Source organism: Vanacampus margaritifer, chromosome 10 (assembly GCF_051991255.1).
Source record: "Vanacampus margaritifer isolate UIUO_Vmar chromosome 10, RoL_Vmar_1.0, whole genome shotgun sequence".
NCBI classification, from domain to species: Eukaryota; Metazoa; Chordata; class Actinopteri; order Syngnathiformes; family Syngnathidae; genus Vanacampus; species Vanacampus margaritifer.
The window spans coordinates 15602197-15626353 of record NC_135441.1 but is presented as its reverse complement, the minus strand read 5'-3'; the positions used below and the strand labels follow the sequence as shown (position 1 = coordinate 15626353).

Genomic DNA, 24157 nt, shown 5'->3' with positions numbered 1-24157 from the left:
AAAAGGTCAACATATTTGTCAGTCATTCTAGAATTTGTAAAAAAAATAAAAAATAAAAAAGTGTGTGAAAACGTGTTTTTTTATTTATTTTTATTAAACGTGTAATGTCTGCTTTAATTAGCAACATAAAAGCTAAATTGCATAATCTTTGTTGGGGGATGCGGGTTGATTAGAGGAATTTTAAGTGTGAAATGTCTAGCAACTATGCTGACATTTTCCATGATAATTACTTTTCCATTGACTTTGTTGTCGTTGTCCTTGGTGCAAAAGCTGCTTGAAATTTGTGAATTTGCCCCCTGCATACAACTTTGCCCCCTGCCTTAGTCGTACTTATCCTTATTTCGTCAAGCAATTAATACCATGATGCACTGCAGTTATGTTGTTACATGTTGTCTCTTCTTGATTTTAATACTCATTGAAAAATGTTCGATATCTGCAAATACACTATTATTCATACTTGAAAATAGTTTGCAATAATCAATAGGCTATAGACTGAATACAATTGCATATTAATTATGTTACAGACAAGTATCAGTTTTTAAAATAAGTAATTGGAAAAATAAATAAATGAAGTGAGAACTTTGTTTTTAGTGGTATTAGTAAAATCTTTTGGTCCTGAAAATTATACAAAAAAAAGTTTACATTAACAGGCTACCCCACTGGTTGAAATTATTTTCCCTCATTAATTTCATTTGAGTATTTACTTCCCCACGTAAACTTTATATTCATAGTCATACCATATCATTTTGATAAGCACCAATAATGTCGAGTTGCAATACTGTGAAAAAGCTCTGGGCGCCACTGGTGACACGTCAATGAATTGAGTGAAACCAAGTCTTCCTCTTTGCCTCCTTTTCGAGCTTCGTTGTTCAGAAAGAAAGAGGACGGACTAGCCGACATTTAAAAGAGATGTTTCCCGTAGATCATCGTGTTTATTTGTGGATCATCTAATTTGAAGAGCGCTTGTTTTTATTTTAAAGGAATCTGCTCGAAATCTTTTTATTATTATTATTATTCACGATGGATTGTATGTGGATGCAAGCCGTCAGAGGTGGATGGCGCACACTGTTTCTCATTCTTTGTCTCTGTGAGCTGCGCTCCGTGACTGGACAGGCTCGCTATTCCATACCGGAGGAGCAGGCAGAAGGCTCTTTTGTTGGAAATATTGCGAGAGATTTGAGCTTGGAAGTGGGCAGACTCGTGGCAGGTAAAGCTCGTATTATTACCAAAGGAGGCCGACAGTATGTTGATTTAAAGCGAGACAAAGGCACACTCGTGATTAAAGAGCGCATCGACCGAGAGGAGCTTTGTGGAAAGACGACGCCCTGCAGCTTCAGTTTCGACGTCATTTTGGAAAATCCTATCCAGCTTTATCATGTAACAGTGGAGGTCGTGGACATTAATGACAACGGTCCGTCCTTCCCTCAGTCTGAAATTAATTTGAAAATTGGTGAAAATGCTGCAGTAGGAACTCGTTTCTCTTTAGCGAATGCAGCTGACCCTGATGTTGCTATTAATGACATTCAGAGATACACTCTTAAACCATTGAATGATTTTAAATTGGAAATACAAAATCAACAAAATGGAAGAAAACTTATCGAAATGGTTTTGCAGAAGCCTTTGGACCGAGAAAAAGAGGAGAGTCTCACACTCATGCTGGTTGCTTCAGATGGTGGTGAGCCACGTAGATCAGGGACGGTGAGAATTCAAATCACTGTGCTGGATGCAAACGATAACGCACCAGTGTGCACTCAACCTGTTTATAAGGTAGACGTGCCAGAAAATTCACCTGAAGGAACATTGATCACAACTGTAAGAGCCAATGATGTTGATGCAGGAATCAATGGTGACGTCACTTACTCTATTCCTCATATTACAAAAGAGGAAGCAAAGATTTTTCAAGTAAATGTGAAAACAGGAGAGATTAAAATTGGCGGTAAATTAGATTTTGAGAAATCCAAGAGCTACGAAATAAATGTCCATGCCAGTGACCATGGAGGATTTGCGGATACATGTAAAGTTTTTATTAACATAATTGATGAGAATGACAATGTCCCCATGATAGAAATGATGTCATTTTCTCAATCCATACCTGAGAATTCTCCTCCAGGTACAACTGTTGCTGTTTTTAACGTGAATGATGAAGACTCTGAGGGCAACGGTGTTGTCACGTGTTCCATTAACGATGACGTCCCTTTTAAAATTGAGTCTTCATTAACAGGTTACTACACCATAGTGACTGAAAACTTCTTAGACAGAGAAGGTGTCCCTGAATATAATATCACCATAACAGTGACTGATCAAGGCTCACCACCTCTGTCTAGTAGTAAAAACATCAATGTTAAAATATCTGATGTGAATGACAACCCACCCAAATTCCAACAGTCAGAATACAGTAAGATTGTACCAGAGAACAACTCTCCTGGTTTGTCCGTGTTTACTGTCAGTGCTAGTGATGCAGACTGGGGCCAGAATGCTCGAGTTTCTTACTTCCTGGAGGAGAAAGATGTTCATGGAGTAGCTGTGTCCTCTTTTGTGTCAGTCAATGCGGAAAATGGTGTCATCCATGCAGTCAAATCATTTGATTATGAACAGATCAAGTCATTTGACTTTAACGTCACTGCCCGTGATTCTGGATCCCCTCCACTGAGTTCTGTGGCCACAGTCCACATAATGATCCAGGACCAGAATGACAACGCCCCTCAGGTCCTGTACCCGGTCCAGACGGGCGCCTCGGTGCTGGCTGAAATGGTGCCTCGTTCGGCAGACGTGGGCTATCTAGTGACTAAAGTGGTGGCCGTGGATGTGGACTGTGGGCAGAACGCCTGGCTCTCCTATAAAGTGCACAAAGCCACAGACAGGGCGCTGTTTGAAGTGGGCCTCCACAATGGAGAAATAAGAACTGTCCGGCAGGTGACTGATAAAGATGCTGTCAAACAAAGACTGACTGTTGTAGTGGAGGACAACGGGCAACCTTCTCGTTCAGCTACAGTCATTGTTAACGTGGCGGTGGCGGACAGCTTCCCTCAAGTGCTGTCAGAGTTCACTGACTTTAGCATGCACGACAAGGAGTACAATGACAAGCTGACTTTTTACTTAGTCCTGGCGCTGGCTGTGGTCTCCTTCCTCTTCATCACCTGCCTGCTGCTCATCATATCAGTCAAAGTGTACAGGTGGAGACAGTCTCGTGTCCTGTACCACTCCAACCTGCCTGTCATTCCGTATTATCCTCCACGGTACTCGGATACTTTGGGGACGGGGACTCTCCCGCACGTGTACAATTACGAGGTGTGCAGAACCACTGACTCCAGAAAAAGTGACATGAAGAATATGCAAGCCATGAGTCAAAGTTTAGTGAGTGTGGATGGAGCTGATGCTGATTTGCCACAAGAGAACAAGCCGTTGTCAGGACTATGTTCACAGATGTCAACTTTGGTGAGTAAACTAAAACAAAAAATCTAAACTTTAATGTGTTTTTGTGATTGGTACTTTTCACAGATTCAGTGAAATCTTTCATCATTCTATTTGTTGTTGCTGTTGTCTTTTTGTAAATGTCCTGTCAAAGTTTTCTGGGTCTAATTTACTTTTTTATGCATCGTTGCTACAGGTGTTGATGTATTGAAGTAATAGCCATCCTTTTAAGTTAAAGGCATAATTAGAATAGGTTCATGAAGAAATATTGTGGAAGTGTGGAATTGGGTTTTGCAATGAGTCATGCATTGTGAATCCTCCTTTTTGAGAATGTCCACTTCCTGTTTTCATAATACTAACTTTTTTTACTGATACATTTTTATTTTCAACCATGCATGTTTTGGTTGGGGACCATAACTTTACTCTTAGTGTCCTTCCAAATCTGTTTATTCCAAATAAATGATAGCTGCGGACGAAACTTAAAGTGTTTTTCGGTATACATGCTGATAATATCTTTCACTTTGCAATCTTTAATGCCAACATGCTTGTTGGATCATCATTCCATTCTTAGGGCAGAAATCATCGAGAGAGGAGCACAAAAAAAACCCATTATTTTCAAGTTCAGTAAGTTTAGTTAGTTTAGTTTGGTCAGAGCATCATAGTTCAGTTGTGAAAACCTGTTAATTTTTTTTCAACACATCTATGGTAAATAAACTGAATTTAGACATATCTAAATCACTGTGTCAGAAATATTAAATCATTGGTTTTAGTATTAATAAACAATTTATAAAGTTTGAGGATCAGATGAAAATAATTGGAACTGGCAGTAATAGTCTCTGTTGTGTATTTTTTTTTTTAATTAGGACAATTGTCAAGTTACCCAATAAACTACTAACCATAACCACACAAACAATATGTACTTCTTTACTTGACCATTTTAGACCACTATAGAGTTAATTTGTTGTAATAGACCAGCTCAATATAGTGACATGAATGCTTGCAGTGGAGAAGGCAATCAAACTTAAAGTCAAATTATTATTTTAGAAGACTCAAAGACTCATGTTAGCCAAGTTTGTAATAAGCCATTGAGGCAAATCCAGGGTGTTGCATGTGTGCTTCTTCCCTATTATTTAATTTTGTCAATGTGTCTACAACGTTGCTGTTTTGGCCATGTAAAGTCAACCACTCCTGAAGTTTCAGCACCACAGACAGCAACTTACTGTGTTAATAATAGTCAGTGGCCACAAATTAAGGTCTGGTTTTCTTGGATTGCAGTCCGTTTTTGTATGCAGTGTATGTCTTATTTTAGTATTATTCATCTAATATGGTGTAATCGAAGCCTCCCCCGCCCCTTCTATTTTTTTTTTGTGTCTGATAACTTGTGCATAACTTATTATTCACACTGTCCTTGATGCAACCTTTTGAATAAACTAAGTTATAATCTTTTAATGAAAAAAAATATCCATATCACGAATAACCCAAACACAAAAATAGAAATAAAAGTGTTTTTAAATTGTAAAAACAAAAATGGGCTGAATATTTTTACATTTAATTATTGTCACCTTAATTGTTATTTTTATTGACAAATTTATTTAATTTCCATGACATTTCAATTCCAATTATTAACAAACCTCACGGTAAATGGAATGTCTAATATATGTAAACGTTTAGATTAGTTTAGACCGGATTATATTTTAGATTGCTTTACATTATGTCACATAGGCTACAGGGCATTACATTCAAGTAATTAGTATTTAATATTGTTGTCATTACTCCTCACAAGTATAAGTATACAAAATAGAGATTGAATCAGAGGTGCATATACCTATAGCCCAGAGGTGGCCAAGTTTGGTCCTCGAGAGCCACTATCCAGCCTGTTTTCCATGTTTCTCTCCACCCACACACCTGATTCATGATCAGGATCGTTGTCAGGCTTCCGCAAAGCTTCCTGATGATCTGATCATTAGATTCAGCTGCGCTGAAAGAGGGAGACATGGAAAACAGGCTGGATAGGGGCTCTCGAGGACCAAACTTGGCCACCCTTGCGATAGCCTAAAGATATTGATCCTCTGAAAATCTGAAAACTCATATTTTATGCTTTAATTTTATTAATATTATGTTATTGTAATCATTTTAATGCATATAGTAACATATACAGCATTTATAAGGCTTGTTTTATGGTCTGAATGATGCATGAACGGCCATGCACTAATGTGAAAATCCTCTGGGCGCCGCTGGTGATACGTCATTGAATTAGAGTGAAACGAGTCAGTGCAGGAGTCTTCTTGCATGGGCTCCTTTTTTGTGCTTCGCTGCCGAGAAAGACAACGGCATGCTTGCAATTTTACAAGGAACTTTTCCCGTGGCTGTTTTGGGGTATTTCTACTTTGAAGAGCTGTGTTCTGAATATTTTTTGGGGATTCACGATGGCTTGTAGGTGGATGCGCGCCGTCAGAAGCGAATGGCGCACACTGTTTGTCATTCTTTGTCTCTGTGAGCTGCGCTCCGTGACTGGACAGGCTCGCTATTCCGTACCGGAGGAGCAGGCAGAAGGCTCTTTTGTTGGAAATATTGCGAGAGATTTGGGCTTGGACGTGGGCAGACTCGTGGCAGGTAAAGCTCGTATTATAACAAAAGAAGATCGACAGTATGTTGATTTAAAGCGAGACAAAGGCACACTCGTGATTAAAGAGCGCATCGACCGAGAGGAGCTTTGTGGAAAGACGACGCCCTGCAGCTTCACCTTCGACGTCATTTTAGAAAATCCAATCCAGCTTTATCGTGTAACAGTGGAGGTTGTGGACATTAATGACAACAGTCCGTCTTTCCCCCAGTCTGAAATTAATTTGAAAATTATTGAAAACGCTGCAATAGGAACTCGTTTTTCAGTAGCGAATGCAGCCGACGCTGATGTTGGCATTAATGATATTCTGAAATATGCACTTAAACCGTCAGATAATTTTAAATTGGAAATGCATAATCAACCAGACGGTGAGCCTTTTATAGAAATGACTTTACAAAATAGCTTAGACCGAGAAAAAGAGGAGAGTCTCGTACTCATGTTGATTGCTTCAGATGGTGGTGAGCCACATAGATCAGGGACGGTGAGAATTCAAATCACTGTGCTGGATGCAAACGATAACGCGCCAGTGTGCACTCAACCTGTTTATAAGGTAGATGTGCCAGAAAATTCTCCTAAAGGAACATTGATCATGACTGTTAGCGCGAACGACGCTGATACAGGCCTCAATGGTGACATCACTTTCTCCACTCCTCATATTACCAAAGAGGAAAATCAGCTTTTTAATATAAATGTTAAAACAGGAGAAATCAAGCTTACTGGAATATTAGATTTTGAAAAATCAAAGAACTTTCAATTAAAGGTCCAAGCAAGTGATCATGGCGGTTATACAGATACATGTAAAGTTATTGTTAATATAATTGATGAGAATGACAATATCCCCACAATAGACCTTATGTCATTTTCTCAATCCATACCTGAGGATTCTCCCCCAGGTACAACTGTAGCTGTTTTTAATGTAAATGATAAAGACTCTGAACAAAACGGTGTTCTCAATTGTTTCATTAATGATGACGTCCCTTTTAAAATTGAGTCTTCATTAACAGGATATTATACCATAGTGACTGAAAACTTCTTAGACAGAGAACGTGTCCGTGAATATAATGTCACCATAACAGCAACTGACCAAGGCTCTCCACCTCTGTCTAGTATGAAAAACATTAATGTTAAAATATCTGATGTGAATGACAACCCCCCCAAATTCCAACAGTCAGAATACAGTAAAATTGTACCAGAAAACAACTCTCCTGGATTTTCCGTGTTTACTGTCAGTGCTAGTGATGCAGACTGGGGCCAGAATGCTCGAGTGTCTTACTTCCTGGAGGAGAAAGATGTTCATGGAGTAGCTGTGTCCTCTTTTGTCTCAGTCAATGCAGAAAATGGTGTCATTCATGCAGTTAAATCATTCGATTATGAACAAATCAAGTCCTTTGACTTTAACATCACTGCCCGTGACTCCGGATCCCCTCCACTGAGTTCTGTGGCCACAGTCCGCATGATGATCCAGGACCAGAACGACAACGCCCCTCAGGTCCTGTACCCGGTCCAGACGGGCAGCTCAGTACTGGCTGAAATGGTGCCTCGTTCGGCAGACGTGGGCTATCTGGTGACTAAAGTGGTGGCCGTGGATGTGGACTGTGGGCAGAACGCCTGGCTCTCCTATAAAGTGCACAAAGCCACAGACAGGGCGCTGTTTGAAGTGGGCCTCCACAACGGAGAAATAAGAACTGTCCGCCAAGTGACTGATAAAGATGCTGTCAAGCAAAGACTGACTGTTGTAGTGGAGGACAACGGGCAGCCCTCTCGTTCAGCTACAGTCATCGTTAACGTGGCGGTGGCGGACAGCTTCCCTCAAGTGCTGTCAGAGTTCACTGACTTTAGCATGCACGACAAGGAGTACAATGACAAGCTGACTTTTTACTTAGTCTTGGCGCTGGCTGTGGTCTCCTTCCTCTTCATCACCTGTTTGCTGCTCATCATATCAGTCAAAGTGTACAGGTGGAGACAGTCTCGCGTCCTGTACCACTCCAACCTGCCTGTCATCCCGTATTATCCGCCACGGTACTCGGATACTTTGGGGACTGGGACTCTCCCGCACGTGTACAATTACGAGGTGTGCAGGACCACTGACTCCAGAAAAAGTGAAATGAAGAATATGCAAGCCATGAGTCAAAGTTTAGTGAGTGTGGATGGAGCTGATGCTGACACGCCACATGACAACAAGCAGATATCAGGAAACTTTTCACAGATGTCAACCATGGTGAGTCAAGTTTTTCACATGTTTTAATCTGGTATTGTAGTTGATTAGTCTCCCGTTTTTCTGGTGCAAGGTGTACAGTATATGTGCATGCCTCATCCCAATCCTGCTGCAAGGATGTCTTGAAGTAATTCATGAACTTAGTATACATTGGAGGCTAAATAAGAGTGTGGAGCATAAGCTTATTTGGTCACTTGTCATTTTTTTTATTTTTATCTTTTAAAGTTTATCCACTTGTGAAAATTCTAGTACAGCGTTTTTTCTTCATTGAAAGATATATATATATATTAATTTGAATTTTTTTTTTGAAGTGTTTATTATAGACCCTCTCTCTTTTCCTTGGTCAAATGAGCTTTGTCGTTAAGTGTCATCCTTGTTTTTGTTCTGGCTCACCGGAAAATTAGAGTAGGCTTTTTGTTCCCTGTTAATCAAATTGTGTTCTGAGTATTTCTGAAATAAGCCTTTACCGATATTATAATCATCCTTGGCAGAAAAGATGACGTCTTGCATGGAGCAAAGGTTGTTGGTTATTTGTTATTTCAATTTTGAAATAATTGCCCTTTCACTTGAATTGAGCATGAAGTTGTCTCTGTTCTAGAGGTTATATCACTACTTCATCATTGATAGTGATAATATAGCCTACTTATATTGTGCAGCTATTGTACTATGAGTATAGCCTACAATCCATTATTCCACAACATTCAAAAACAGAGCTAAAATGTATTTTCATATTTTTTAAGCAGTTAAAAGCGTCAATGTATAGGAAAGTACCATTACATAAATAAATGGGGGGAGGGGGTTAAAACTATGCAGACTACTAAATTATCCATACCATTTATTATTGGCGTTCACACTATCAGTATTATCACTAAACATCAGGGGGGGGGGGGGGGGGAATTGCAGCCATCAAAAGTGGATTTAGCCTATTTGAACTTTTGATTATTCACCCATCCATCCATTAGGAATGGATGAATAGTTCGTTTGACTAACTACCTATAACGTAGCGGTTGACCAAAATGAGCAGTGAGCTCATTGTGGTGCTTTGTCTCTGTCCGTGGTGCTGAAGGACAGCTTCCACTGGATTTGTTAAACCGCGCTCACACTGAAGAATTATAATTAATGCAAATCATAATTTGTCACTTCTACTCCCACATCAATGTTCAGCTGTTTGTACAAGTTACAACTTAATATAATAAAAATAGTATTCATATAATATTATTTTGTCAATTTAAAAAAATATTTTACTTTGGTTATTAAAAAAGACTCACAGTCTGCCTATTTAAAGATGTTTTATGTTGAATACGTTTGTCTAACTAAGGCGATTTCACATATCCTCCTCAAAGGGGCGCTGTTACATTTGAAATGGATCTTGTATATTTTAGGATGTTTCTTGCTGCGTGATGCAGTGCAGCTCCCTCCTCTCTCACTGCCATTTGGCACAGGAGAGCTTTGCGTGAACAACGTATGACCGTTGAGCTAAATAACCCTAAAATAATTTGTGCCTGATTTTTAAAAGTCATTTTTTGATTGGTTCACTTTCTAGGAGTTGACTATATTGCATATGGAGTGTATGGATATTCATCAGATCCGAGGAGGAATATGGCGGCGTGCGGCCTGCCTCTTTGTCTTTTGGTGTTTTTTTCTAAACGGAACGCAGGCACAAATCCGCTACTCAATCCCCGAGGAGATGAAAAAAGGCTCCCTCGTCGGAAATGTGGCCCAGGATCTCGGTTTGGATCTGAAAAGACTCCGTTCTGGGCGGGCCCGCATCGTGACAGGAGAGAACGTCCAGTACGCCGAGCTGAGGGCGGACAAAGGGCTTCTGGTTGTCCATGAGAGGATAGATCGAGAGCAGCTGTGTGGAGACCTGACGCCGTGCAGCTTCACCTTTGAGATTTTATTGGAAAACCCCATGGAATTGCATCCTGTTACCATTGAAGTGTTGGACGTGAATGACAACGCTCCCACCTTTGAAAATAGACATTTAGAATTTAAAATAAGTGAGTCTGCTGCACTTGGCTCTCGCTTTATTTTGGATAGTGCATATGATGCCGATGTGGGTGAAAACGGTGTGCAGAGATACATTTTGACTCCGAGTGATAATTTTGTTTTAAAACAAGTCGGAGAAAGTAAACATGCAGAAATGGTGCTTCAGAAAGCGTTAGACAGAGAAAAACAACCCCGACTCTCTCTAAAATTAGTGGCCGTGGATGGTGGAAGTCCACAAAAATCAGGTACAGTAAATATTGATATTAACATTCAAGATAATAATGATAATGCACCCGTCTTTAATCAAACTTTGTATACAGCAAAATTAATTGAAAATGCCCCAAAAGGCACCCACGTTCTGACTGTGAATGCCACGGATGCTGATAGTGGATCAAATGCACAAGTGACGTACTCATTTTCAAAATCAACAGATTTGTTTCACATAGACAAAGTGACAGGATGTATATCTGTAGTAAAGCAAATTGATTATGAAAAATACAAAACGATCGAATTCCTGGTTGAAGCTAAAGATCAAGGTGCACTAACAGACTCAACAAAAGTCGAAATAGAAGTCGTGGATTTAAATGATAATGGCCCAATAATAAATGTTATGTCCTTCACTAGTCCTGTGTCAGAAAACTCCCCTGCTGGTACCACTGTTGGTATCATTAATGTGAAAGATTTGGATTCTGGTGAAAATGGTCATGTGAGGTGCGCAATTGAAGGCCGCGTTCCATTTAGGATAAAATCCAATGTGAGAAATTATTTTGCATTAATGACTGATGCTGATTTAGATCGTGAAAGTGCGCCAGAATATAATATCACAATTGTTGCATCAGACGCTGGCTCGCCTCCCCTCTCCAATAAAATGACTTTTAATTTGAAAGTTTCAGACGTGAATGACAATGCTCCTGTGTTTCCGGTAAGCTTTTATAGTGCAAACATAGCAGAAAACAACTCACCAGGTGTTTCTGTGCTAAGAGTGAGTGCCAAAGATCCAGACGAAAACCAGAACGCTCGTGTGTCTTACATGTTGGAGCAGAGTGAAATCGGAGGAAGTCCAATTTCTGAATTTGTGTCTGTAAATGCAGAAAGTGGAGTTATTAGTGCAGTTCGCTCATACGACTATGAACAGATCAAAGAGCTAATATTTATTGTCAGAGCACAAGATGGAGGTTCCCCTCCCCTCAGCAGCAACGTGAGTGTTCGCATGGTGATTCAGGACCAGAACGACAACGCCCCTCAGGTCCTGTACCCAGTCCAGACGGGCAGCTCGGTGCTGGCTGAAATGGTGCCTCGTTCGGCAGACGTGGGCTATCTGGTGACTAAAGTGGTGGCCGTGGATGTGGACTGTGGGCAGAACGCCTGGCTCTCCTATAAAGTGCACAAAGCCACAGACAGGGCGCTGTTTGAAGTGGGCCTCCACAATGGAGAAATAAGAACTGTCCGGCAGGTGACTGATAAAGATGCTGTTAAACAAAGACTAACTGTTGTAGTGGAGGACAACGGGCAGCCCTCTCGTTCAGCTACAGTCATTGTTAACGTGGCGGTGGCGGACAGCTTCCCTCAAGTGCTGTCAGAGTTCACTGACTTTAGCATGCACGACAAGGAGTACAATGAAAAGTTGACTTTTTACTTAGTCTTGGCGCTGGCTGTGGTCTCCTTCCTCTTCATCACCTGCTTGCTGCTTATCATATCAGTCAAAGTGTACAGGTGGAGACAGTCTCGCGTCCTGTACCACTCCAACCTGCCTGTCATTCCGTATTATCCTCCACGGTTCTCGGATACTTTGGGGACTGGGACTCTACCGCATGTGTACAATTACGAGGTGTGTAGGACCACTGACTCCAGAAAAAGTGACATGAAGAATATGCAAGCCATGAGTCAAAGTTTAGTGAGTGTGGATGGAGCTGATGCTGACACGCCGCATGACAACAAGCAGATGTCAGGACATTTTTCACAGATGTCAACCATGGTGAGTCAAGTTTTTTTTTTTTTTCATGTTTGAATCTGTTGTTGTAGTTGATAAATGTCACAGTTTTCTGGTTCAAGGTGGATATGTGCATGCTTAATCACTGTCCATATAGCTTGTGAGAGGATGTCTTGAAGTAATTCCCATTGACTAAGTATGCATTGGAGGCCAGAAAAGAGTGTAGATGAATTTATTGGGTCACTGGGGATTTTTTTAATTTTTTATTTTTTTTGGGGGGGGGGGGGTTACCCACTTGTAAAAATTATATGTTTTTCCCCTTTTTTACATTGAAATAGACATAAATTTACATTTGAATACATATTTCTATGTGGTTCTTTTATAGACCCTCACTTGTTTCCTTGGTCCAACGAGTTTTTTGTTAATTTACGTCCTTGTTTTTATTCTGTTTTACCAGATTGTTGTATTTAGAGTAGGCTGACTTGTTGGGCTATATGTCCCCTGTTAATCTCAGTGCGTCCTGAATATTTCTGAAATAAGCTTCCACCTATATCATGGCCATGCTTATCAGAAAAGATGATGTGCATGCATGGAGTAAAGGTTGGTTATTTGTTACTTCCATTTTAAAATCATTACATTTTTAATTGAATTGAGCATCTTTGAGTACTTTTGTCTCGGTGTCTCTGTTCTAGAGGTGATATCACTACTTCATCTTTGAAAGTGATCATGTAGCTACTTATATTTTACAGCTTTTGTAATGTGAGGATGAGAGATATAGCCTACATGAATCCCATTATTCACAACAGAGCCAACATGTATTTTCAGATTTTTAAGCATGTAGTTATAGGCAAGTGCCATTCCATGATTTTTTTTTTTTTAGTTTCAAAAATATACAGACTACTAAAGTATTTAGACCATTCATTATTGACATTTACACTGTAAGTCTTCTCTCACTAAACACCGGGAGGGGGAGGGGGGATCAGTAATCAAAGTGAAATTAAGAATTGAAATAGCTGATTTGACTATACCGATAACGTGTTGGTTGACCAAAATAAGCCAAAAAGTTCCCTACTATCTCAAATCAGCACTGAGCTCCATGTGGTGGTTTGTCTCTGTCTGTGGTGCTGAAGTAAAGCGTCCATTGGATTTGTTGAACCACACACACGCTGAAGGATTAAAATGCAACTGATAATTTGCATTACTTCTACTCCCACATCAATGATTGGCTGTTTGCTCAAGTTATAACTTTAACTAGTAAAAATAGTATTCATATAATTTTATTTTTTTAATTTAAAAAATATTTTACTTTGGTTATTAAAAAAGACATACAGTATGCCTATTTAAAAAGGTTTTATGTTGAATATTTTTTGTCTACTGGAGTCAATTTCAAATATGCTCCTCAAAGGGGCGCTGTTACATCTGAAATGGATGTTGGATATGTTGGGATGTTTCTTGCTGCGTGATGCAGTGCAGCTCCCTCCTCTCTCACTGCCATTTGGCACAGGAGAGCTTCGCGTGAACAACGCATGACCGTTGAGCTAAATAATCCTAAAATAATTGCGCCTGATTTTTAAAAGTCATTTTTTGATTGGTTCACTTTCTTGGAATTGACTATATTGCATATGGAGTGTATGGATATTCATCAGATCAGAGGAGAAATATGGCGGCGTGCGGCCTGCCTCTTTGTCTTTTGGTGTTTTTTTCTAAACGGAATACAGGCACAAATCCGCTACTCAATCCCCGAGGAAATGAAAAAAGGCTCCCTCGTCGGAAATGTGGCCCAGGATCTCGGTTTGGATTTGAAAAGACTCCGTTCTGGGCGGGCCCGCATCGTGACAGGAGAGAACGTCCAGTACGCCGAGCTGAGGGCGGACAAAGGGCTTCTGGTTGTCCATGAGAGGATAGATCGAGAGCAGCTGTGTGGAGACCTGACGCCGTGCAGCTTCACCTTTGAAATTTTATTGGAAAACCCCATGGAATTGCATCCCGTTACTATTGAAGTGTTGGACGTGAATGACAACGCCCCCGCCTTTGAAAATAGACATTTAGAATTTGAAATAAGTGAGTCTGCTGCGCTTGGCTCCCGTTTTATTTTGGAGAGTGCATATGATGCCGATGTGGGTGAAAACGGTGTGCAGAGCTACATTTTGACTCCGAGTGATAATTTTGTTTTAAAACAAGTCAGTGCTGGAGAAAGTAAACATGCAGAAATGGTGCTTCAGAAAGCGTTAGACAGAGAAAAACAACCGCGACTCTCTCTAAAATTAGTGGCCGTGGATGGTGGAAGTCAACAAAAATCAGGTACAGTAAATATTGATATTAACATTCAAGATAATAATGATAACGCTCCCGTCTTTAATCAAACTTTGTATACAGCAAAATTAATTGAAAATGCCCCAAAAGGCACCCACGTTCTCACTTTGAATGCCACGGATGCTGATAGTGGTTCAAATGCACAAGTGACGTACTCATTTTCAAAATCAAAAGCAGGAACAACAGATTTGTTTCACATAGACAAAGTGACAGGATGTATATCTGTAGTAAAGCAAATTGATTATGAAAAATACAAAACGATTGAATTCCTGGTTGAAGCTAAAGATCAAGGTGGACTAACAGACTCGACAAAAGTTGGAATAGAAGTCATGGATTTAAATGATAATGTCCCAATAATAAATGTTATGTCCTTCACTAGTCCTGTGTCAGAAAACTCCCCTGCTGGTACCACTGTTGGTATCATTAATGTGAAAGATTTGGATTCTGGTGAAAATGGTCACGTGAGGTGCGCGATTGAAAGCCGCATTCCATTTCGGATAAAATCCAATGTGATAAATTATTTTGCATTAATGACTGATGCTGATTTAGATCGTGAAAAAGCGCCAGAATATAATATCACAGTTGTTGCGTCAGATGCTGGTTCACCTCCTCTCGCCACAACCATGACTTTTAATTTGAAAGTTTCGGACGTGAATGACAATGCTCCTGTGTTTCCGGTCAGCTTTTATAGCGCAAACATAGCAGAAAATAACTCGCCAGGTGTTTCTGTGCTAAGAGTGAGTGCCAAAGATCCAGATGAAAACCAGAACGCTCGTGTCTCTTACATGTTGGAGCAGAGTGAAATCGGAGGAAGTCCAATTTCTGAATTTGTGTCTGTAAATGCAGAAAGTGGAGTTATTAATGCAGTTCGCTCATACGACTATGAGCAAATCAAAGAGCTAATATTTATTGTCAGAGCACAAGATGGAGGCTCCCCTCCCCTCAGCAGCAACATAAGCATACGGATGGTGATCCAGGACCAGAACGACAACGCCCCTCAGGTCCTGTACCCGGTCCAGACGGGCAGCTCGGTGCTGGCTGAAATGGTGCCTCGTTCGGCAGACGTGGGCTATCTGGTGACTAAAGTGGTGGCCGTGGATGTGGACTGTGGGCAGAACGCCTGGCTCTCCTATAAAGTGCACAAAGCCACAGACGGGGCGCTGTTTGAAGTGGGCCTCCACAATGGAGAAATAAGAACTGTCCGGCAGGTGACTGATAAAGATGCTGTTAAACAAAGACTAACTGTTGTAGTGGAGGACAACGGGCAGCCCTCTCGTTCAGCTACAGTCATTGTTAACGTGGCGGTGGCGGACAGCTTCCCTCAAGTGCTGTCGGAGTTCACTGACTTTAGCATGCACGACAAGGAGTACAATGACAAGCTGACTTTTTACTTAGTCTTGGCGCTGGCTGTGGTCTCCTTCCTCTTCATCACCTGCTTGCTGCTCATCATATCAGTCAAAGTGTACAGGTGGAGACAGTCTCGCGTCCTGTACCACTCCAACCTGCCTGTCATTCCGTATTATCCGCCACGGTACTCGGATACTTTGGGAACTGGGACTCTCCCGCACGTGTACAATTACGAGGTGTGCAGGACCACTGACTCCAGAAAAAGTGACATGAAGAATATCCAACCCATGAGTCAAAGTTTAGTGAGTGTGGATGAAGCTGATGCTGACACGCCGCATGAGAACAAGCAGATGTCAGGACATTTTTCACAGATGTCAACCATGGTGAGTCCAAAAAAAATTTTTTTTTTTTTTCATGTTTGAATCTGTTGTTGTAGTCTCACAGTTTTCTGGTTCAAGGTGGATATGTGCATGCGTAATCACTGTCCATATAGCTTGTGAAAGGATGTCTTGAAGTAATTCCCATTGACTAAGTATACATTGGAGGCTAGAAAAGAGTGTGGAGCAGGAATTGATTGGATTACTGGTGATTTTTTTGATTTCGTTTTTTGGGGGGTTTATACACTTGTGAAAATTCTATGTTTACCCCCCCCCCCCCCTTTTTTTTTTTACATTGCAATAGAGATAAATATAAATTTGAACACATATTTTTATGTTGTTCTTTTTTAGACCCTCACTTTTTCCTTGGTCCAACGAGTTTTTTGTTAATTGTCGTCCTTGTTTTTATTCTGTTTTACCAGATTGTTGTATTTAGAATAGATTGACTTGTTGGGCTAAATGTCCCCTGTTAATCTTAGTGTGTCCTGAGTATTTCTGAAATAAGCTTTCACCTATATCATGGCCATGCTTATCAGAAAAGATGAGGTGCATACATGGAGTAAATGTTGGTTATTTGTTACTTCCATTTGGAAATCATTACATTTTTAATTGAATTGAGCATCTTTAAGTACTTTTGTCTCGTGTTCTCTGTTCTAGAGGTGATATCACTACTTCATCTTTGAAAGAGATCATGTAGCTACTTATATTTTACAGCTTTTGTAATGTGAGGATGAGAGATGTAGCCTACATGAATCCCATTATTCACAACAGAGCCAACATGTATTTTCATATTTTTAAGCATGCAGTACAAAGCTTCAATGTAGTTATAGGCAAGTGCCATTCCATGATTGTTTGTTTTTTTTAAGTTTCAAAAATATGCAGACTACTAAAGTATTTAGACAATTCATTATTGACATGTACACTGTAAGTCTTCTTTCACTAAACATCGGGGGGTCGGTAATCAAAGTGAAATTAAGAATGGAAATATCTGATTTTACTATACCGATAACGTGTTGGTTGACCAAAATAAGCCAAAAAGTTCCCTACTATCTCAAATCAGCAGTGAGCTCCATGTGGTGGTTTGTCTCTGTCCGTGGTGCTGAAGTAAAGCTTCCACTGGATTTGTTGAACCGCACTCACGCTGAAGAATTCAAATGCAACTGATAATTTGCATCACTTCTACTCCCACATCAATGATTGGCTGTTTGTTCAAGTTACAACTTTAATTAGTAAAATAGTATTCATATAATTTTATTTTTTTAATTTAAAAAATATTTTACTATGGTTATTAAAAAAGACATACAGTATGCCTATTTAAATATGTTTTATGTTGAATACGTTTGTCTAACTAAGGCGATTTCACATATCCTCCTCAAAGGGGCGCTGTTACATGTGAAATGGATGTTGAATATGTTGGGATGTTTCTTGCTGCGTGATGCAGTGCAGCTCCCTCCTCTCTCACTGCCATTTGGCACAGGAGAGCTTCGCGTGAACAACGCATGACCGTTGAGCTAAATAATCCTAAAATAATTGCGCCTGATTTTTAAAAGTCATTTTTTGATTGGTTCACTTTATTGGAATTGACTATTTTACATATGGAGTGTATGCATATTCATCAGATCCGAGGAGGAATATGGCGGCGTGCGGCCTGCCTCTTTGTCTTTTGGTGTTTTTTTCTAAACGGAACGCAGGCACAAATCCGCTACTCAATCCCCGAGGAGATGAAAAAAGGCTCCCTCGTCGGAAATGTCGCCCAGGATCTCGGTTTGGATCTGAAAAGACTCCGTTCTGGGCGGGCCCGCATCGTGACAGGAGAGAACGTCCAGTACGCCGAGCTGAGGGCGGACAAAGGGCTTCTGGTTGTCCATGAGAGGATAGATCGAGAGCAGCTGTGTGGAGACCTGACGCCGTGCAGCTTCACCTTTGAGATTTTATTGGAAAACCCCATGGAATTGCATCCCGTTACCATTGAAGTGTTGGACGTGAATGACAACGCCCCCGCCTTTGAAAATAGACATTTAGAATTTAAAATAAGTGAGTCTGCTGCACTTGGCTCCCGTTTTATTTTGGAGAGTGCATATGATGCTGATGTGGGTGAAAACGGTGTGCAGAGCTACATTTTGACTCCGAGTGATAATTTTGTTTTAAAACAAGTCACTTCTGGAGAAAGTAAACATGCAGAAATGGTGCTTCAGAAAGCGTTAGACAGAGAAAAACAACCGCGACTCTCTCTAAAATTAGTGGCCGTGGATGGTGGAACTCCACAAAAATCAGGTACAGTAAATATTAATATTAACATTCAAGATATTAATGATAACGCTCCCGTTTTTAATCAAACTTTGTATACAGCAAAATTAATTGAAAATGCCCCAAAAAGCACCCACGTTCTCACTGTGAATGCCACGGATGCTGATAGTGGTTCAAATGCACAAGTGACGTACTCATTTTCAAAATCAAAAGCAGGAATAACAGATTTGTTTCACATAGACAAAGTAACAGGATGTATATCTGTAGTAAAGCAAATTGATTATGAAAAATACAAAACGATCGAATTCCTGGTTGAAGCCAACGATCAAGGTGCACTAACAGACTCGACAAAAGTCGAAATAGAAGTCATGGATTTAAATGATAATGGCCCAATAATAAATGTTATGTCCTTCACTAGTCCTGTGTCAGAAAACTCCCCTGCTGGTACCACTGTTGGTATCATTAATGTGAAAGATTTGGATTCTGGTGAAAATGGTCACGTGAGGTGCGCGATTGAAGGCCGCGTTCCATTTAGGATAAAATCCAATATGAGAAATTATTTTGCATTAATGACTGATGCTGATTTAGATCGTGAAAGTGCGCCAGAATATAATATCACAGTTGTTGCATCAGATGCTGGTTCACCTCCTCTCGCCACAAACATGACTTTTAATTTGAAAGTTTCAGACGTGAATGACAATGCTCCTGTGTTTCCGGTCAGCTTTTATAGCGCAAACGTAGCAGAAAACAACTCACCAGGTGTTTCTGTGCTAAGAGTGAGTGCCAAAGATCCAGATGAAAACCAGAACGCTCGTGTCTCTTACATGTTGGAGCAGAGTGAAATCGGAGGAAGTCCAATTTCTGAATTTGTGTCTGTAAATGCAGAAAGTGGAGTTATTAGTGCAGTTCGCTCATATGACTATGAGCAGATCAAAGAGCTGATATTCATTGTCAGAGCACAAGATGGAGGTTCCCCTCCCCTCAGCAGCAACATAAGCGTCCGGATGGTGATCCAGGACCAAAACGACAACGCCCCTCAGGTCCTGTACCCGGTCCAGACGGGCGGCTCGGTGCTGGCCGAAATGGTGCCTCGTTCGGCAGACGTGGGCTATCTGGTAACTAAAGTGGTGGCCGTGGATGTGGACTGTGGGCAGAACGCCTGGCTCTCCTATAAAGTGCACAAAGCCACAGACAGGGCGCTGTTTGAAGTGGGCCTCCACAATGGAGAAATAAGAACTGTCCGCCAAGTGACTGATAAAGATGCTGTCAAACAAAGACTGACTGTTGTAGTGGAGGACAACGGGCAGCCCTCTCGTTCAGCTACAGTCATTGTTAACGTGGCGGTGGCGGACAGCTTCCCTCAAGTGCTGTCAGAGTTCACTGACTTTAGCATGCACGACAAGGAATACAATGAAAAGTTGACTTTTTACTTAGTCTTGGCGCTGGCTGTGGTCTCCTTCCTCTTCATCACCTGCTTGCTGCTTATCATATCAGTCAAAGTGTACAGGTGGAGACAGTCTCGCGTCCTGTACCACTCCAACCTGCCTGTCATTCCGTATTACCCGCCACGGTTCTCGGATACATTGGGAACCGGGACCCTCCCACACGTGTACAATTACGAGGTGTGCAGGACCACTGACTCCAGAAAAAGTGACATAAAGAATATGCAAGCCATGAGTCAAAGTTTAGTGAGTGTGGATGGAGTTGATGTTGATACGCCACATGACAACAAGCACATGTCAGGAAACTGCTCACAGATGTCAACCTTGGTGAGTCAATATTTACCTTTGTATTTGATAACTGTCATTGCTCTCAGTGGGGGGATTGCAACATATAATTGATCATTTAAAACAGCGTGAGTCAACGTAGAAACAGTAGTTCATCACTAATCGTTTTTCAAATTCTTCTTTTGAGACAGTCCAATTATTTTTGTATTGTTGAAAGAACCATCCTCAGAGTAAATTTGACTCAATTAATTTAATAAATAGAAATCAGTTGCATCTTGTTTTATTTAATTGTATGTGAAAAAGTGAGGACCATCCATTAGTGGCATTGCACATGTATAAGCATTCATTTACAAATCATGTGATATTGGATGGTTCTTCATATCACACCTGCTTGACATCAGTCAGCCTCACCATAATATTATCACAGCTTATTTTGTTTAAGGCCTACATCATTTGGTCAACATGTCACATTAAACTATCAAATATTGTTATTTCAAAAGCATGCATCTGACCTTCATGATTGCACAACACCTTAGGAAGGGGCAGAGATATCGAATAGACACTCAGGGTTTTGTGTATAGCCTACTAAACATCAACGCTGTATTTACAATAAAAACAACAATATGGGCCTTATATGTTGTACCCTGCAAGTTTTGTCTTGTTCGAAGTCAATTTTCAGTTGTCAGCCTTAGCCCCTCCCCTCTCTCAATCACACAGTCAATGTTTAAAGGCTTAATTGGCCCTTTTTCTTTACCCATTTTTTGCTCGGTTAAATTTGTCATTGTTTAACAGCTCATGAAATCTTGATAAGGTTTTCTAGTGTCTTAAACAATTTATAGTTAGGCATATTAAATGTCAAGCAGATAATATAATGCCATTGTCGCCCACCCGCATTTATAGAATATTTGTCTTCATGTGACATACTGTTTGTGGATATTACCTTTGTGTAAGAGTGTCGCTGGGTGGAGATATAACGTTGCTGAAATATTTTTTTTTACAGTCCTATATATATATATATATCAAATATTTAATAGCATTATTTAAATCTAAATCGCTTCCATTGTTAAACTCTCATAGAGCAATATTTTATTTTTCCTTTCTTGTACTGTTTCATAAATACATGCTGATGAGCTGCAGTTTGTCTGAGTAGTCTCTTAGGGCCGCTGCAGACCACAAAGCGTCGCAGGTTGACAGGCTGGCTGCAAGACGATTAATGCTGCAGCCTCCCATATCTCTGGGAACATTAGAAGAAGACAACGACAAAGAACGAGCATCGGGGCCATCATGCTCTTGAAAAAGAGCAATTAAACCGTCAGGATTTACCCTTTTGTTTGTTGGATGTAAAGCAGTGGGATTTTTTGATCGCCATCGAACAGGAATTAATTTGATGGGATGAAAAAGACTGAATTTTGCTAGGGAAATAGTCGAATATAGAACAATGGCAAGGCAAGTGCTGGTCTTTATTTTATCTTTCTCCGTCGCTTCAGTGTTCGGGCAAGTCAGTTACTCCATCCCGGAGGAGATGCCCAAAGGATCTCTCGTTGGAAACATAGCTCATGATTTAGGTTTGCAGACCAAACGTATGCTGGCTGGAAAAGCACGCATTTTTAACCGAGATGGTGACAATTACGTGGAGTTGAATAGAGAAAGAGGAGTCGTCCTTTTGAAAGAAAGGATCGACAGAGAAGCGCTGTGCAGGCAGACGACGCCTTGCGCGTTACATTTTCAAATTATTTTAGAGAACCCCATGCAATTTTACAGCATTACTGTTCAAATTACTGACATTAATGACAATGCACCAACCTTCAACAGGGGTGAAATGGCGTTCAAAATAAGCGAGTCAGCGACTATCGGAGCAAAATTTGTTTTAGAGAGGGCTGTAGATCTTGATGTCGGCATTAATGGTGTTAATAATTACGAATTAAAACCATCGGATCATTTTGCTCTTAACATGCAAAATAACGCGGATGGAAATAAAAATGTGGAAATGATTTTACGGAAGCCTATAGACAGAGAGAAGGAGGAGCAGATGTCACTCGTGTTAACAGCTGTAGATGGAGGAGAGCCGCGGATGTCAGGAACGATGTTGATTCTCATTACAGTGTTAGACGCTAATGATAATGCCCCCGTTTTTACACAGAACACATACAAAGCTATTGTTACTGAGAATTCACCTGTAGGGACAATTGTGGCTACTGTTTCGGCCTCTGATGCAGATCAGGGCTCCAACGCCAAAACGTCCTATTTTATAAGCGATGCGTCACATGATATTACAAAAATGTTTCAAATAAACAAGGAAACCGGTGAAGTGACGTTAATTGGAATTATTGATTTTGAGCATTCTCGAAACTATCAGATAAATATACTCGCAAGTGATGAAGGAGGCCTCACGGATTCGTGCAAAATAATTGTTGAAGTGCAAGACGTTAATGACAATGAGCCAAAAATCAGCATAATGTCAAAGTCAAATATAATTTCCGAAAATGCTGAGCTCAATACAGTTGTTACCATGATAAATATAGAAGATAAAGATTCTGGAGATAATGGAAATGTTGTTTGTTTCATAAACGAAAACATACCATTTACATTAAAAACCTCAACAAACAACTTTTATACTTTAGTGACAGACAATGAATTAGACAGAGAGAGGTCACGCGAATATAATATCACAGTGACGTGTTCTGATGAGGGCGTGCCCTCCCTCTCCAGCAGCATCACTCTTACCTTACTCATTTCAGATGAGAATGACAACACGCCTGTCTTTGAGAAAAGCTCATATGAGGCCTACATTGTTGAAAACAACACGCCAGGTCTCTCTGTATTCACTGTAAAAGCCAGTGATGCTGACTGGAACCAGAATGCTCGTCTTTCTTACATCCTGGAGGACTCTTCTGTTAATGGAGTGCCAGTCTCCTCTTATGTGTCAGTTAGTGCTGAAAATGGAATCATCCATGCAGTTCGCTCGTTTGACTATGAGCAACTGAAAGAGTTCCACTTTCGTGTAAGAGCGCAAGATGGAGGCTCCCCTCCCCTCAGTAGCAACGTGAGCGTTCGCATGGTAATCCAGGACCAGAATGACAACGCCCCTCAGGTCCTGTACCCGGTCCAGACGGGCGGCTCGGTGCTGGCCGAAATGGTGCCTCGTTCTGCAGACGTGGGCTATCTGGTGACTAAAGTGGTGGCCGTGGATGTGGACTGTGGGCAGAACGCCTGGCTCTCCTATAAAGTGCACAAAGCCACAGACAGGGCGCTGTTTGAAGTGGGCCTCCACAATGGAGAAATAAGAACTGTCCGCCAAGTGACTGATAAAGATGCTGTCAAACAAAGACTGACTGTTGTCGTGGAGGACAACGGGCAGCCCTCTCGTTCAGCTACAGTCATTGTTAACGTGGCGGTGGCGGACAGCTTCCCTCAAGTGCTGTCAGAGTTCACTGACTTTAGCATGCACGACAAGGAGTACAATGACAAGCTGACTTTTTACTTAGTATTGGCACTGGCTGTGGTCTCCTTCCTCTTCATCACCTGCTTGCTGCTCATCATATCAGTCAAAGTGTACAGGTGGAGACAGTCTCGCGTCCTGTACCACTCCAACCTGCCTGTCATTCCGTATTATCCTCCACGGTACTCGGATACTTTGGGAACTGGGACCCTCCCGCACGTGTACAATTACGAAGTGTGCAGGACCACTGACTCCAGAAAAAGTGACATGAAGAATATGCAAGCCATGAGTCAAAGTTTAGTGAGTGTGGATGGAGCTGATGCTGACACGCCGCATGACAACAAGCAGATGTCAGGACATTTTTCACAGATGTCAACCTTGGTGAGTCAATATTTCACAATTATTTCCCTATTTATTTGAGTCGACATGCTCACAATTGCCAAGGGGTTCTCATTGTTGGGTCTTCCCCTGGGATCCAAATTTCACATCATAATTTAGTCCCAACACACTGAAAACTCATAAAATTCCAAGTGGCGGCC

The 24157-nt window shown here is 40.9% G+C and overlaps 1 protein-coding gene across 22 annotated transcripts in view; it reads left to right on the top strand.

The window, feature by feature from the left end:
• Window positions 1-24157, top strand: part of LOC144058703 (protocadherin gamma-C5-like) — a 252513-nt gene that overhangs the window by 106951 nt on the left and 121405 nt on the right. Inside the window, exon 1 of one of the 22 annotated variants that reach the window (XM_077577099.1) lies at window positions 882-3435. The exons of 20 other annotated variants lie outside the window; for them this stretch is intronic. In XM_077577099.1, coding sequence (XP_077433225.1) covers window positions 1021-3435 — 2415 coding nt within the window. In that variant the 5' untranslated portion in view covers window positions 882-1020. Of the gene's footprint in view, window positions 1-881; window positions 3436-13653; window positions 16212-24157 lie in introns of those variants that run through there. One more of the 22 variants, XM_077577097.1, reaches the window with a different exon arrangement.